The following is a 17,500-nucleotide window of genomic DNA, read 5'->3' as shown; positions in this document are numbered from 1 at the left end:
CACTGAAAAAGAATATCATCAAAGTCTAAAGAAGTAATCACTCCATTATACTCAGCAGTGACCAAACCAATTATTGAGTATAATGCCCCCTTTGAAATGATATAGCAAACAATTAGAAAGACACCAAAGGCTCCTAAACAAAAAAAGAAATTGCACTTATTAGATCACCTACAACTGGTGAAAAAAAAAACTTTCTCTGGACTAGCACCCACCACCAGGGATCATCTTCCTAGTAAGCTCATAACATTGTCTACTTTCAAAGAGTTTTAAAAAATCACTTTATACACATCTAAGCAATAAAGCCATTTGAAAGGGCTATAGTGACTGTGACAATGTGAGGTATTGTCAGCTATGCCAGGAGAAGTAGAACAATGGATGAGTAATATATTCCAGCACAGCTAGCTGGAATTTAGTAAATAATTATATGTTATTTGAATATCAAACTGATTTGTACAGATGCCTGTGCTGAAAATGTATCAACAGTGTCTCCTGCTGGACAGGGAAATAAATGTGAGTGTATTATTGTAACTGTTGAAATGTATATATTGTAACAGAGGATACTGGTAGAGAAGAGGTTAATCTCAAGCCACCTGACTTTGAAAAATAGTAAGAAATTTAATTATTTCATTTAGGCCATAAAGATTGTGTCTTACAGATTGCAGCCAGAGACAAAATGCCCAGGAAAACAAGCATTAGGATGCCTTCTGTATTGTCTTTAGCAGTGAACTAATTGCTACTATAGAAGGGAAGAAGTTTGAAATTGTTTTATGACTTCCAGAAGCTGCAATAGATATATGTGCATGTATTATTGACACATATGTGCTAAATCCTGTCCATTTCTACCAATGGGGGGTTGCATGGGAACCTGAAGTCAGATGACCGGATAAATGTGATGTCCTTCTGTAATCCATCAGTAAAATAATGTTTAATACTAGGTGAGACTGAAGTCTCAGAGCACTCAGTTTTTGTAACCTGGCAAAGAAGGATTTCTCACCTACTTCACCTTGCCTTGCAATAGTAAGTAACCAGGAAATAATAATTCTTTAGATCAGTCAGGAAAATACAGTGAGGTTAGTTAAGTACTGTTTTCCATAAATTGTGTGAACCTGTCCACCTGTGTTATTTTTAATATTCCCTGTGGTTGAAACTCTGGTGTTTATTTTAAATAGAGATTTAGTATTTTCACATTCTTTTATTATTTATTATTAAATATATTTAAACATTTCATTGTAGCCCATCCTTTAGAGACTATTTTAAACTTTGAGAGGACTTAGATCTATTTGGTGACACTGTGGCCACTCCTGGAAGCCTTACTGCATTGGTCAAATTACCATATATATTAATATTAATCTCACTCAGTATAATTGGGTACCCTTGCAAGAGCATTAAAATAGTTGGCTTTGGGGTGTCTGGTGGCAGTGTAACTACCTTATAGTCTGGGCAGAAGGGGGATTAGCTAGTAAATCTGTGCCAGTCTCTCCCTCTCCCAGGTGTGTGTGTGTGTGTGTGTGTGTGTGTGTGTGTGTGTGTGTGTGTGTGTATGTATGCATGTGTGTGTGTATGCGTGTGTGTGTGTGTGTGTGTGTGTGTGTGTGTGTGTGTGTGTGTGTGTGTGTGTGTGTGTGTGTGTGTGTGTGTTTGAAAACCGAATCTCAAAGTGTGTGTGTGTGTGTGTGTGTGTGTGTGTGTGTGTGTGTGTGTGTGTGTGTGTGTGTGTCAACTATTTGGAGCAGGGACATGCAGCAATGGTTTCACTGAGAGGTTGTTGGAGGACTTGGCTTAGGCACTCCATTGAGGACTCAACCCTACAGTTGTGCCAGTGGGGATTCTTATTGGGGAGGGAGACAGACAAAAAAAACAGACCCCAGACTGAGTGTGTTCTCTGTGTGCACTTAAGGGAAATTGTGCTTGATGCAGAGGGCTGCATCTTGAAATACTGGGTGTATCCTTTTTGTTCCAAGTGAAAGTCCCTCTCCAGTGCCAGTGGTGAGGATTCAGGGTCCTTGATTACTGGCCCAGAGTGGGAATGACACAGCGACAATAGTTAACCTACCACTGCACTATGCTGTGCCAGTTTTATACTTACAACAACGTAAATGCTTATTCTCTGCTTAATGTAATAACTGTACTTATTCTCACAGATGTATGATGAAGCTTAGTGTTCTACCATACATCATTTTTTTAAGTTGCATGTACCAATTTATGTTTTGCATTTTGCTTTTGTGCTTGAGTTATGATTGAAAATGGTCTTTTCACTTACTCATTTACCAAACAGAAATACAAAACATGTAAGAGAGCGCAGGCCTTATGCGTCTAAGTAACTAAGAGAAGCTGTAAGCTCTATCCTTTTATTAAGTATCTTAGAGAGTTTTGAAGGGAGATCTTTGTCTTGCATACCATGTCATTGCAGACCTGAATGTTGTGGACCTCATGCATCTTCTCATTCCATTATCTCACCAACAGTAGAACCAGGAACCTCAATCTTCACCAGCAGATAGCAGAGAATTAAAATACCTCTGAAATAGCTTTCCCTGCATGTCAAGCAGACTGACTCACTATTTTCTTTTAAACAACTTAGATGATAGAATTGATATCCACAAATTTACTATGGGATTTCTGGGATAGGCCTCTCGGAGACATGAAGTTTAGCCTAAGGGAAAGGACAGTCAAGGTGTGAATGGTCATAAGACCCATTATCCTTGAAATAGCTATACATTTTTGAAACTGTGCATATGGGCATAGACACAGATATGGAAGTACATAACTATCACTGCTTTGATAAAATACTGTCTAGAGTTCAAGACAATACTTCACAGAATATTGGTAACCTAAGAAACCCGAGAGCCTTTGAATGTTTAAGAGTCTGACTGAAATAGTTACATAGTTCAGAAATATGTAGCCATAAACTCCTCTAAGACATAAGATTAACTTTGAGCAAAAGTGATGCATCCAGAATATAAATGTGTTATTAAAATATATAAGCAGCAAGAATCCATATGTGTACTTTTTATTTCTGTTCAAGGTTCTAAGCATTATTTTTGCTACAAAATATGATAAACTCTTTTCAAAGTATACTATGCAAATCTTTTAACCTGTACACTGAGACATGTTTAATTTAAATAGGAATAAAGTCTGTCTGATCAAGTCTTCTGCAATGCCAATATATACCTCATTGATGATAATATTTCATTTCTGATTTAGGTTGTTTTACACCAGTTTATTTTATCATGATGGTAATGTTTTCATATGGGGGCATTGGATAATATTGTCATTGTATTTACTTTTATACACAGACCCAAATTCATCTGGCCATATTGAGGTCATTTTTTTTTAATTTCTGTTGAGTAGTAAACACTCTATATCCAAGTATTAAAATGGAACTTCCATTTTAACTTGTGTATCCTATCATGTTTTTTTTTTTTTCTGGCAAACTTAGTTTTAAGGCAGCAGTTTAGTACGTTTTCCCCAAACTACTGCACAGCTAATGTCAAGAAAAAGTACATTTCTCCATACACATATCATACTGCACTAAAACAGTAAGTTACTATTGTCGTAGAGCATTTTGACTTGGCTATGATTCCTACAATCTTACTTGCCTTCTTTTGTGTCTCCTCTGACCAGGCTACCATAATGCTGCCCCCATATCATCCCTGAGAAAAAGACATTTGGTAATCATGAGGGGCACTCTCAATCTGAAAGCATATAATAACTATCGAATGAGTAGTATTTTTTTAAATATCATCCAATGACCCATATGAAAGCATTACCATAATGATAAGCATTGTTCCACAGACAAAATTAGTTATAAAAAAGTTAAATTTGAAAGCAAAGATGAAACATAGTCAACAGTTGACATTAAGTTCTTTATGATTAAGCATTGTTCTGCAGATAAATAGTTATAAAAAGATAAAATAGAAAGCAAAAATAAAACATAATCTAAGAATAACATTAAGCTTTTCTTGAAATTTTTAAATGAAGTGTAATGTGTCTTCATATTTACTAATCCTGTGCAGGAACATTATGAATAAATGAAGAGTGTGAATTTGATAATAGGGGCCACATGGTTGGGGTAATTGGTGCACCATGTATATCACCTCATTTTGGCTCATCTCAGCTGACTCTATTTTAGTTTCACAAAGCACATTATGAGACATATAAAACTTGGACATTTATTTTTATTTGTTTATTATCATTTGTTTATCGCGATTGCCTACCTGGATATAAATTTCAGCAGAGGCCTTGGGAGAAAAGATCTAATTATAATATGTGCACAAAAAGTGTAAAAAGCACATAAGAAAAATTAAATTGGCTTTAAGCAATTCTGTAGCATGAATACAAATCGAAAACAGAGGTAATCCAGAAGGTCCAAATAAAGTCTGGTAGCCCACCTGTGACCCAGAGGGTGAGAGCACTAACATGAAACAGAGTACAAAGTATTAATCCAGATGAAATCATTTTACCTAGCAGATGTAGGAGGTATAAAGACACCTTGTTGAAGTTTCAAGTAGTTTACTTAGTAAAGTATCTAGATGGAGGAGCATTCTTGTGACATGGAGGGTGAGTAGGAAGTTGTAGGATTATTGTTGTAAAGACTGGCTGTAAGGTGCCAGTGAAAGGTAAGTGACTGAACAGAGGGGAGACACTGAAGGGATGTAAGAGGGGAGGAAAAGCAGGCGGGAGACAAAAAACAAGGTAGTGAACCAGATGACATTAAAGGGGAATATGAGGTAGCAATACAATAAAGGGGTATGTGAACAGTGCAGCAGGAAGTGGTAAGAAATGACAGAGGAAAGTAAATGGTTTAGGGATAAAGGATGACAGAGACACTGACTGTAAATATAATATATCAGTATAGTGTCCTTAGATAAAGTCTGAGAGAGAGAGCATAAATTAGAAACACTGTGTGGATGGACTGGAATATCTGTCTCACGAAGAACTGAGCAGGAGCACAGTCAGGTGTTGTTTTAAATGAGACTTGAAAGATTTCACCCAGTGTATTTTTAAGGGGCAGAGTTCCAGGATTTTAGAAATGTAGGAAGAACGGAGACAATCACCAGTAGAGAGAGTTGTTTGATTTAGTTGTTAGGAAAAGTTTTTTTGAACTACTGAGTAAAGACCCTTGTTTGAAGAGTGGCACTGAAGAATATGAGTATTATACTAGGGCATTTTTCAGGCTATTGAATAAGGTTAATTGCGGTAAGTAGCTTATATGGAGTCAATGTCACAACAGCAGCAAATGTAGCTAATTGGATGTAATATTTCTTAAGAGGATTGGTCTGGGTTGTCTGAGAATTAATGAGAATGGGATCCATATAAGGATGCTGAAAGAAGAAATAAGAAAAGTTGAGACAATGTAGTTTCTAGCATTATCTGTTAGGTGCCAAGTTTTTTACATTTTTTTAATTACATGTATTACATGATAGTCATATTTCAAGTTGTCATAAATTATTACACAGAGTAGTTTTTGTTGGTTATTCATTCAATTTGTATGTTTGTGGAGGTTAGTGTAAAGAGGAATTTCAGGGTAGAGTGTTAATTTAAGGTGAATACAATGAATTTGGATTTTTGTGGGTTTTGAAGTTGGGAATCAGATAGCAATGTTTCAGTAGAGGTAAGGGAATTATGGGTTAGTTGGTGCAGTGTATCTATTTTCTTGGAGCATAAATCAGAGTGCAGTCATCAGCTTACTGGGTGATATTTGCATGTTTGCCTGCTGAGTGCTGGTCATTCAGAAATATGGTGAATAAGTGAGGGCCTAGAATACAGCCATGGGAGACACCCACTTCTATTGGAAGGAAAGATGAGATTTTATTTTGCCGTTTACTGTCTGCAGGATAAGTAGCTATCAAACTAAATGAGTGTGGGCATCTATAGGCTTAGGGTGGACAATTTTTGTAACAGGTTTCTGTGCTAAACTGTGTCAAGGAAGAGTGCAGAGACTATTCTATGCTGGCTTCATTTCTGTTTTGATTTATAGGAGGGCTGTAGCAGTGCTATGGTTAGGACAGAAGATACACCACATTAGAGACAACAGACCATTGTCTGAAATTAACCTGAGTAGTTGTGTTTGGATACATTTCTCATGGACATTTAAGAGTGGAGTTAGAATGGCTGTTGTTCTATAAATGGTAAGATCTGCTGAAGTGCCACCCCTTTGTAGGGGGAAGATGTAAATTTTTTTCCATAAGTTGGGAACATAGCTTTCTTTAACAGATTGTCTAATTAATATAAAAACTGGGTAGATCAGAGCATCTGCTGCCATTTTAATATATTCTTCTGTAAGGTTGTCCATGGTAGCAATACTATGTTTCAGTTTTAGAAGTATTTTTTTTATAGTGTAGATAGAGATGGCTTCTAGGATGAATGATTTATGGTGGAGTGTTGGTTGAGAAGAAGTTTTTGGGGTAGTGCAGGTTGAGAGACTTAGAAGTTTCAGAGTTGAAAAAGTATGTGTTGAATTGGGAGGCCAAATCATTTTATTGACAAGCAGCAGAGGGGATAGGTTGGGTGTATTGTTCAGGATTTAGTAGTTGGTTCATTAAAGACGAGAATAGTTTGGGGTTTTTTTGATTTAACGTTTGGCGATTGGCATAGTATGATTTCTTGTCAAATTTAATCCTTTCCTTTGTGCTATTTCTGAGGTAATTGTATTGCTGGAGCTTTGATGCTGTATATAGTTTTTTCCTCCAGGTTTCACATATTTTGAATTTCTGTTTCATAGGTTGTTTGGCTTGTCTGGAGAGCTAGGATGCTGGATTTGCTTTGACTATTTTGGTTCTTTATAGGTATATGTACATTTAACATATTGAAAAAAGTGTGTCAAACAGGGAGACAGTATTGTCTTGTTGAAGGGTTAGTATTTGCTTGTATTTATTGTAAGTTTGAGATGAGTATATCTTTTTGAAAGGTGGACAGATTGTGGCTTTGGTGTAGCAGTGGAGTTTATGGATATGATGATGGTCACTTACACTGAAGATACAGAGCTGGTCACTTAGAGTGTTAGAAATGGAGATAATTTTGCAAATAATAAAAAATAGGAAAATTGCTTAAGTATATATTTAGCTTCTAAAATAAAGAAATTATATTTCAATGTGTAGATTACAAAAAGGCTATTACGATGCTTATTTAAATAATAACAATAATAAGAACATGCAAGGTATTGAAAAGGGAATAAAATGCAATGAAAATTTACAGTAAAGTTAAACATCAAAGCAAATCGGTATCTAAAAATCACAATAAAATAACATTTCAACATTTCAAATAAAGTTTGCTTATTAAATACTGCATATGACAAAGTGCATAATTTGCTTTCAATGTCAATTTCTAATGTCAAGAACAATGGTACAATAAAAAGTAAATATGCATTGGGGAGTATAAAATTTCATTGGTAGCCAAAGGCCACCATTTTTGTACCTTCCAACAAAACTAATAACTATAAGATACCAGTCTATGCAAGAACAAAAACTACTTGATACAGCCTGAAGTAGCATCATATAAACATAGCACAAAGCAGCCCTAGGTAAAGCAGATCATAGCTGTCAATGTATAACATTCATAGGTATATGACATATTGCTAGGTTTAGAACCAGGATTCTAAAAAAACTTAGATATTGCTATTTCTATAGAAACAATAATTTCCATGTATCAGGCAATGTTCATTTTTTTGAAAGCAGTGGGATTTTTTATAATAGTGATACTTGTCAGTTACCACGTTAAAGCATGTGGCACACCCCACAGCAGAACACTCAGCATGAAATGTAAGTTCAAGACAGAGCCAAGACTGTTTGCATGATTAGGGTACTACAAGCACCTATAGCAACTATAGTCTTGAAACACCTTCTGTGGGATCTTCGTGACTAGTAGATTTCAACATCAGTACGTGCATTTTGCCCACTCTCACAGTCGAAAATTTTAGGGCTAATGGTAATTAAATAAGAGATGTTTTGCACTGTTAAAGCTATCTGTTAATTTACTTTTTCTATTTTGTTAATGAGTTGGTGGACTGGTCCACCATAAAAATTAGGAAAGCTTAACTTGTATGGCTTTGAAGCTTCAGAGTATGGACTGTGTTTGTAAAAAGTGAGTAACACTGCATTTCAAACAACAAAATCACAGGTTCTTAGGTAATAGTAGGCTATCTTCCCATACTTGAAAAAACCTACCCCATTTGGTTATATATTGGTCTTATCTACTGGCTTTATTCCTCCCATGGTTGATAATTATATCTTTCCCCTAATGACAATAACTGGGATCATACCATAGATAATTTGAGGGGACACATGCATGGGCTAAAGCATTTAGGAGCTGCCTCTGTCCATTAGCAGTACAGAAGGCATTCCTCAGGTAACTTTTCTGTTTCCCATGCAAAGATCTAAGTTCTGTTTGAATATGGACAGGGATGAACTTTGTTTTATGTGGATGGGGATTCTGTTCCACAGCGGCAGTATCCTCTGCGAGATATAACTGCTTCTCCAAACCATTCTGTTGATGTTGCAGAAGAGGTTTAGATCCCTAAACTAAGTATTTATAATGTTATTTGACTTTTGATGTGCAGTAAATACATTAATAATGGGTTGGAGTATGCCTTATATGCTAGACACATGTCAGCTGTTAGCAGTCTGTAGGATACTTAGTATAGTGAAAGGGTTTTGAGTTGGTGCATGTAGGACATGCTGTTTAGGATTTGCATCCCTCACAAAACTCATAAAACTGTGAGTGATCTTCATATACCTTATGACATGCCATACCAGTGAGGAATCTTTTGTATACATCAAGTTATGTTTAAATTAGATGCAAGATACAATTATTAATACCTGATGATCCACAGAGATGGATGGTGTTGAGAGCATGAAATTATGTATGTTAAATATCTGGAGTCCTTTATCAGTAAATTTATAACTCAAATTACAGTCAGCAGTATTATTACTGTATTTCTACCCAATATCTGATGGGAGATGACATTAAATGTTTACTAGTTACTAAAATGTCTGTAAATATGCAGACACAAACAGCTCAATGCCTTTAATGAAGCACCAAATCTTTAAATATAATTATACAGTTTAGACAAAGTCCAGAATTCTCCTTTTTTTCTCATGTTAAAACACATCTTGTTAAGACATGCATGGCCACTTTGACAAAAGCTTGATCTTGGACATCTGTATATACCAGGAAGAAATATATTGATTTCATATCCTTGGGTAAATTGATCAGTAAATATTCAGTGTCATTCATATATCGCTAATCTAATTCAAATTAAACTTATCATAATATGTGAAAAAACAGTTGACCATACTAAGTTATTGTAAAGAACCATCTGGAAATTTTACTTTGTCAACCAGTAACAGGAAACTGTTCACTCATTGCCTGCCAAAAAGACATGTCACTCTGTAAGCAATCTGATTTAAACATTCAAAAAGTACCAATAAAGACATGATCATACCTGTTAGTTATAGTAGATTTTTCTGTATTCATGTGAGCATTAATGGTTTTATAGCTGGGATCATTAATGTAAGCATGACTTTTTCTCATCTAGATTATGACCAGCACCTCTTCAGTTTACAGAAATAGGTTCATAGGTAAGTACTAGGTTAGTTGCCCTTGTCGGCCATTTTAAGCCTAGACAATTTCCCTTTTTCTGCTTCAATTAACCTTCCCCATTTGATTATAGATTGGCCTTACCCATCTCATTGTTGATAATTATATATTACCCTAATGAAGATAACTGGTATCATACATTAGATACCATACATAATTTAAGGGGACCATGCATGAGATAAAGCAGTTAGGAGCTCTCTCTGTCCATTAGTATTACAGTTAACAGTTCTGAGGAAATTTTTTCTATTTCCCATCCTTAGATCCAAGTTGCATTTGAATATGAACAGGGATGAACTTTGTTTTATGTGGATTGCGAGTCTGTTCCAGAGCTGTGGTATCCTCTGTGAGATATAACTGTCCCACCCAAACTATTCTTTTGATGTTGCAAAACAGTTTTAGATACATAGATCAAGTATTTCTGTTGCCATTTGACCTGCTGATGTGCAGTAAACCCATCAGAATTTATCATCCACATTTCCTAGAGGCTGTGACTTTCCTAACCAGACTCAATGATACCTTTGCATGTTAGCAGGATCAGTGAAGTGAAGTGAGTAAAATGCACGAATAGTGACTCTGACAGACAACTTACTTAGTAAAATCAAACAATCTTGGTATTGAGCTTAGGTAAAAGCAAGGTCATGAATAATTCCAAATTATTTTTGTCTAATCTGCAGTTATTATTATTATTAGTATTAGTAGTAGTAATTTTGCAGTTGCTAAATTACAAATAGTCCAATGACAAATGTTTAGTGACAATAAAATAGTAATGTGCTAAGAACTGAAATGATCTAAAAGGAAGAATTCCTACAATTGGGACATGCATTTCTGAATTATATAGTTCATACCAAAGGCACGTCAAATGGCAACACTGTAAACTAGTGACAATGGATATAAAACATAATGGAAATATGCTCTCCATCTATGACACAGAAACTGGGAGTATGGTTGCTTTTGAAGTTCTTGTAAGCCTGTATTAAAACTGATTACATTTATATTAATCAAATGCACTATAACATCAAGAAATACTTCAGAATGTTAACATATATTCTTTCTTTCTGCCACAGTTATATAAAATCCTCAGTAATCGGCAACCCTTTGTTGAAGTTGTTGTCAAAGATTATAGGTAGGTATTTTATCAACTTTAAAAGTATTTGAAGCACCAGTAAACGTAAGCTATGCTTTCATATGATCATTTTTTCAAGAAATGCTTAAATGTCATGCAACTGATGCAACTGTATTTTTGAATCTGATTTTAAACACAAGTGAGAAATGTTCACTTTTTTTTTTATAAAAAAATATATATTTATTTTTAAGAGCAATTGATGGGATCAGGGACAGGGTAGATATTTGTGCTCTTACCTGCTCAGGGCTGATCATTGTCTTCAGTGCCAGACAGACATCCGTGGAAACAGAAGAATGACAAGGTTGTTGCCTGCTTTCCTCCAGGAGGAGTGGAGAAAAGGGACTTGGGGCACACCCATCTTTTAATTCCTGGTGAATAGTGGAGTCTAAGTGGGAGTGACACTCAAAAGGGAGGCAAGACTCCTAAGGGATCATCATTTATAACAGTAAGCAAAATCCCATGGAAATCTCATTGCTCATCCTTCTGGAGTGAAATAAAAAATGCAGGGGGCAATTAAAGGTATATAATAAAAGAAGCACAATAACCCACGCATATAAAGCTGCAACTTTATTTTTTTTCTTCAAGTCTTTTGGGTTTCTAATACCATAATGGGAATGGACTCCAATCCTAATTCAAAGTATGATTCAATTTCATGAAATTAGTACTGTTTCACTCTTTGATGTTAGCCAGAAGTACTTTTTGCAGCATCTGCAATGTACCCAGTAATGACTCATTTTGGAATTCATACGGAGTTACATGCAGTGGTAGCATATTCTTTTTCATAACATGAGTTGCTCCTACTACTATTGGAACTGTCTGGGTATCCTTCTTCAACATGGCCCTGGTTTCTGCCTAAAAATCATGGTATTTTATGACTTTGTCTCCTTTTGTATATAAGACACTATAGTCACTGGGTGTGGCAATTTCTATGATCAATGCTACTTTTGTCTTCTTTTCATGGAAAGCTATGTCTGGTTTTCTCACATCTAATTTTTGAACTGTTAGTAATGGATGATCCCATGTGATATAATTTTCATCAGTTTCTATAATTTTTTGCGGCTCAAGTTTTCATTGTTTTTCAGCTACTTCAGTATTATAATGTTTGCACAATCGCCAAGGCAACAGTCTTGCCACATTATTATGCCTTTCAGTATATAGTCCTTCTGCCATTAGTATGTCACAAGATGTGAGACTGTTTTCAATTCTGTTTTACAAAACCTACATTAGTCTGTTTCTCCCACATGTTCAATGGACTTTGTCAACCAACGTGTACATAATCCACTATCTTGGGCTGCCAATATTAACCTTTCGCCTTTTGGTTTAAAATTCACCTCTCCTTAACCATTCCTGCGTCCGATCTTGATTAACATGAGGTTGTTCCAAGAGTTTTCTATACTTGCAACTGTATTTATGCATTTTCCACATTTCTTGCCTTTTAAACTGGTCCTTCACCTTATATTCTTTCTTTTGTTTTTTGGCACATTCAGTTGCTGTCTGATTTTTATCTTCTTCTGGTTTGATTTCCATTCCTGCTTGACATCAATATGTTTCTGTTAAACTAAGCAGGGATGTCACCTTAGACTTATTCTCCTCACGTTTCAAAACTTTCACTACCTTTGAGTCTTTTGAGGTCAGCAGATATGTATGCAGTCCCATGATTATAGATCTATACATGTAATCAATCTTGAGGAGGTCTATACCTCCTTCAGAATGGGAAATCTCCCATTGAGAGAGCTTATGCAAGGGAAATGCCACATTGCCATATCTCCCTTGCAGAAGCTCTTCTCCTCCCCTCCCTTCTATATGCTGCCCCAGTACTCACCAACATCCAAACTACTACTTTAAACAAACTCCAACAAACTTACCACAAGATAGCTAGATTTATCACAAACTCTCCATACAATACACATCACTGCCTTGCCCTAAATACTCTCCACTGGTTAGAATTCCCCCATCTTCTACTGCTGTCATAACGTCAAATGTTACACTTCATTTTTTACAAGCCTTCATCCTGCCCTGCTCTCTTCTTTCATCTCTAGCTGCACTCCTTTGCGAACTCTCCGTACCTCTAATCAGAAACTACTACAAATCTACCAACCCCAAAAATAGCTGGCAAACTCCTATATAAACACTCTGTCACCCAAGCCTGGAACAAATTCCCAAGAGACATTTGTTCCATCATTCACCCATCCCACTTTAAAGAAAATCTCAAACTTCATCTACTCAGCTCCAAAATGTGCCCTTGTCAAGACCCTGCTTATGCTCCCCACAACCCTACCATATACCGTTTCAGTCCCTCCACATACAGCTAAATACTCCACTATTGTGAATACTTATTAAACTCTACAATCAATACTGTTGGACTTCACTCTTTTTGTAATGTAAATATATTTTTTAGTCTGTAAAAATATTGATATGTATATATCATGCATTTGCATTTCTGCTTTGTCTCTCTAACGTTCTTTTATAACTGATTTTGACCATATTTTTGACTCAAATGTTCGATTCTCTATAAACTGTTTGTGTTTTTTTTTTTTGGAACTTTTCTCCTCACGTCTCCCCTGAAGATGGGCCACAAGCCCAGCTAGACCAACTCGGTAAACAAATGTCAATAAATAAATAAAAATAAAAAAATATATAGTCTTGGTATACACTGATTTTTTTATAAATCATTTGATGAGCCGCAGCATCCTTGTTTTCCTGTCCAAATGATTCAACACCTTTAGGTGCCAGTCAGTCACTCCAAAACTGCAAGATAGGTTTATAGATGTCAATGCTGTTTTCAGTACTAATTTTAGTCTTCTTACATATTCCTTGCTAAGTTTTATTCATATTTTATTGTTGATCTTTCATCAGTTCCTAAATATTTATACACTCCCTCTTGCTCAAGTTCTTTTATATCACATTCCTGTCCCAAACTGATGTTTTCATGGTGCTGCAGCTTTCCTGCTTTAAAGGTTGCTTTTGCACATTTATCAAGACCAAATACCATTCTTATATGAGCTGAAAAAGTTTTGAACAGTTGCAGTTGTGCATTTAGTTCCTCATCTGATGAACTATACAGTTTTAAATCATCTACAAAAAGAAGATGAGAAGTCTTTATACTTTGTTGTTTTCTTGGAGACAAATTGCAGACATGATCTAATCTGTTAAGTAGACATCTTAATGGGTTAAAGTCAAGACAAAAGAGCAGTGTGGTGACAGAGATTCACCCTGGAATAGGAGTATTTCCCTTTGAATTTTTATCCCAGGAATAATAGTTTCACCTTTATCATAGCTTAACTACAAAGAGGATTGCCACTGTTTCATGGTCGAGGTAATGTAATCGATTAGTGTAGGATATATCTTATACATTTTTTAAGCACTCTTTTATCCATGAATGTGAGATACTGTCAAATGCTTTTCTGTAGTCTATCCACGTCATACTTAGATTCTTCCCCTTTTTACATTGACTTTATTTAGCAACAAATGATCCTTTGTTCCATATAACCTTTTTTTCTTACCCTTTTGTTATATTGTCATGATTGAGTTTTCGTCTTAATGACTATAAACTCTGCCAGCATCAATTCCAGTATATAGTTTATATGTCATTGGAAGGCATATTATTAGTCTATAGTTTTTTAGAATAGCTTGCAGGTTCACACTTATGTAGGAGCATTGTTTGTCCTGTTGTTAACCAGACCAGTATCTGCTCAGGGTGCTCATGTAAATAGTTCTTACTCATTGCTAAATCTTCATGTAAAGATGTTAATACTTTTAGCGAGCATCTGGGCCTGGGGTTTCCAATTAGGAACTTTTCTTAACTTTGTTTCAATCTCTATGGCTGTTAACTTATCCCAATTCATATCCTGTACATTTGAACTTCTTATTCCTTCTTTTACTTCTTCTGTCCATTTAGAATCTTTGTTGTGTTCCACAGGACCTTCATAGATATTTCTCCAAAATGCATTCATTTCTTCTTTTTTGGTGGTGCTTCAATTCCTTTTGCTTTGTTTCCCAATACTTTTTTGGGCCATAAATAAATTGCTTATTTTGAGCATTTCCTTTATATTTATCTGCATATCTTCTAAGTTTTTCTTCCTGTGCTGACACTTTTAGTTTATTATTTGCAATAGTGCACCATAGATCCTGATGTGTTCTGATACTGTGCATTGCTTTTATCACATCTATCCTTTTGACTATTTTGTTGATCTGTTCCCTCTCCTATACTCTTCTAACAGTGACACTTCTTGTCTTAACTGAAACTGATTTATGTTTTTTCTATTTGATACTTCCGTGATGGCATTCGATTTCTCCCCTTTCTTTCCCTTACTACCCTGTGTTTTTGCGGAAAGGCTTTATCTCTTATTAATTTAACTGTACAGTAATATAGCCTATTTGCTTTTGTTATATCACATGAATCTCTAAGAACAGTCCTAATTACGGTGTTCCTTTGTTTTAACTTTTAACTTTTTTGATTTTATTGACTTTCTGTAGTCTATTTCTTTTATTGCTCTTAATATGTCCATCCATCTTGATTAAATTAAGCAACTCTTTTTTAGCTCATTTTTTCTAACCTGAGGGCACATTCTTTGTTCTCCATTTCCTGCGGGCATTCTATAGAAAGTTCCAGAGCATCTTCCTTTGCTACATTCTCTTCAGTTTAATCATGTGTCATCCATATGGAAACTCACTCACCCATCGCTCCACAATGTTGCAATTTTTCCTTCATGGAGAAGGGCAATCAGCTTAGTTTCTGCTACTCCTTTCTCTCTTTCCACTACAAAAAAAAAAATGTCTAAGCTTGTTTCCTGCCTTTCCTGTGGGTAGTCTAGCCTGGATATAGATTTGCTGTGTCCAGGACTATTTGTAGGCTTCTAGGCCCCCAAGACTTTCTGTGTTGGAGGGAAGCCTTCTAGCTTAATTTTGTTTCTTAGAACTAGCCAGTTTTTTGTTTCAGCACTTGTAGAACTTATTGTAAGCACTAAATAAGCTACAAAGTACTACAGCACTCAACGTTCCTCACTGTCTAGAGGAAAACAGTTTCTAGTACTTAACAAATAAGCACATATTCAGGCATGTCTAAGGGTCATCTCCCGGTGTTTTCTTCTGCCTACCTGATGAATCTGGGCATCTTGGGGCAATGCAGTAATTGCCTCATGTACACAGACAACCCTCTCCTCCTACCACCCAACACTACAACCTGTGAGAGATGCACTTATATAGCCAAACTGGAAGCAAAGCTCTCTTCACCCAAGACTGGACTAGACAGTCAAGAGGAGAAGGTAAACACTTGCACCACACCACACTCAGCACATAGTCCCTCAAAACCTACACCACCAAAACACACACATAGAAACAAAAAACACACACCTACATTCACGGTGGCTCTCAGTAAAAACCTGCCCAAGCAACAGGGACCTCCAAAGCAGAAACACAAGCAACCTCCACCCCCCAACACAACCCAAATGACACATAGCCCACAAACTCAGTGTGCCACTCAACCACAGCCCATAAGGCATAACAACGTACCCAACACTCTAGTCATAGGTGACTCTATAGTCAGGCACACTGATGTTCCACTCACCAGGCTAAACAAGGAGAAAGTTACTGTCAGCTGCCTGTCGGGTGTCAAGATCCACCACATAACGCATGCACTCAGGTCACTCCACAACAAGTACAAATATGACTCTGTCATTGTCCATGTTGGTGTGAATGACCTGAGACGTACCTCCTTGGACCATGAAAAGGGACATGGAGGAGCTGTCCGATCTTGTAGCCCAGGCAGGTATGACCCTAGCCCTGAGTAGCATCCTGCCATCACCCAGAATGATACCACAGTACAAGGACAAAATGATTGACTTCAACAATTGGCTAAGCTTCTGGTGTCATTCTAAGGGGATCCAGTATCTGTCTGCCTGGGATGACATGATCGACAAGCCACGATGCTTTGCCAGAGATGGCCTGCACCTGTCATCCCTGGGATTCCGGATACTGGCTAAGGCTCTAGCCAACCCTATAGTGCCTTTTTTCGGCAAGGCTCAAATGACAACCACCCTAACAGGTACAGGCAAGAAGAATCTGATGGTATTGCTACTCAAGGTTAGAAGTCTAAACCTCAAAATGCACTCTCTCGAGGCACTCCTTAAAATGAAGAACATCGACATCTGTGCAGTGACAGAGACCTGGTTCAAGGCTCCAGAGAGTACCCCTGCATTACCAGGCTATAATTCATACCACACCTTTCGGCCACCTAACCTGGACCGAAACACTAAAGGCGGAGGCGTGTCCATATTCATTAAGAATATCCACATCTCCAGGCTAGTTGCTCAGCATAATGCATCCGAAATTATCCAAGAGCAACTAACTCTGGGCAAGACCGCAATCCAAATTGTAACTTGCTACAGATCCCCCACCATGCCCCAGGATTCCCACTCCTCATTTCTTAATACACTGGAAAATATTAGAGTACAACCTAACACCCTAATAATGGGCGATTTCAACTACCCTACCATTAACTGGGAAAACTACTCATGTACCAACTCTTGTGCTCAACGTTTTCTGGAATTCATAAATTCCAATGCCATGGATCAACTTATCCTCACCCCCACCAGGGGCAGCAATATCCTAGACCTGGTTATTACCAACATGGGCAACTGGTGCTCCACACCAGAGGTCAATTCCTCATTGGTCAGATCCGACCACAAGCTAATCACCCTAGACATCCACATCACTCCCCCCCACCCCCCATTAGGGAAACCACAGTAAAAAATGTCTCCAAAGCCAACTTCACGCTTCTTAAGA

General features: G+C 36.8%; 1 protein-coding gene across 4 annotated transcripts in view; it reads left to right on the top strand.

The window, feature by feature from the left end:
• The window catches only part of LOC122806653 (serine-rich adhesin for platelets-like), a 162,129-nt gene that overhangs the window by 114,254 nt on the left and 30,375 nt on the right, over positions 1 to 17,500 (top strand). For all 4 annotated transcript variants that reach the window (XM_044077254.1, XM_044077252.1, XM_044077253.1 and 1 more), the window contains one exon: positions 10,659 to 10,717. In XM_044077254.1, the coding sequence (XP_043933189.1) occupies positions 10,659 to 10,717 (59 nt within the window). The remainder of the gene's footprint in view (positions 1 to 10,658; positions 10,718 to 17,500) is intronic.

This window comes from Protopterus annectens, chromosome 7.part0 (genome assembly GCF_019279795.1).
Source record: "Protopterus annectens isolate FY-2018-M chromosome 7.part0, PAN1.0, whole genome shotgun sequence".
Classification (NCBI taxonomy): domain Eukaryota; kingdom Metazoa; phylum Chordata; order Ceratodontiformes; family Protopteridae; genus Protopterus; species Protopterus annectens.
The sequence above is the reverse complement of the archived record's forward strand: the minus strand, read 5'-3'. Positions and strand labels throughout refer to the sequence as shown.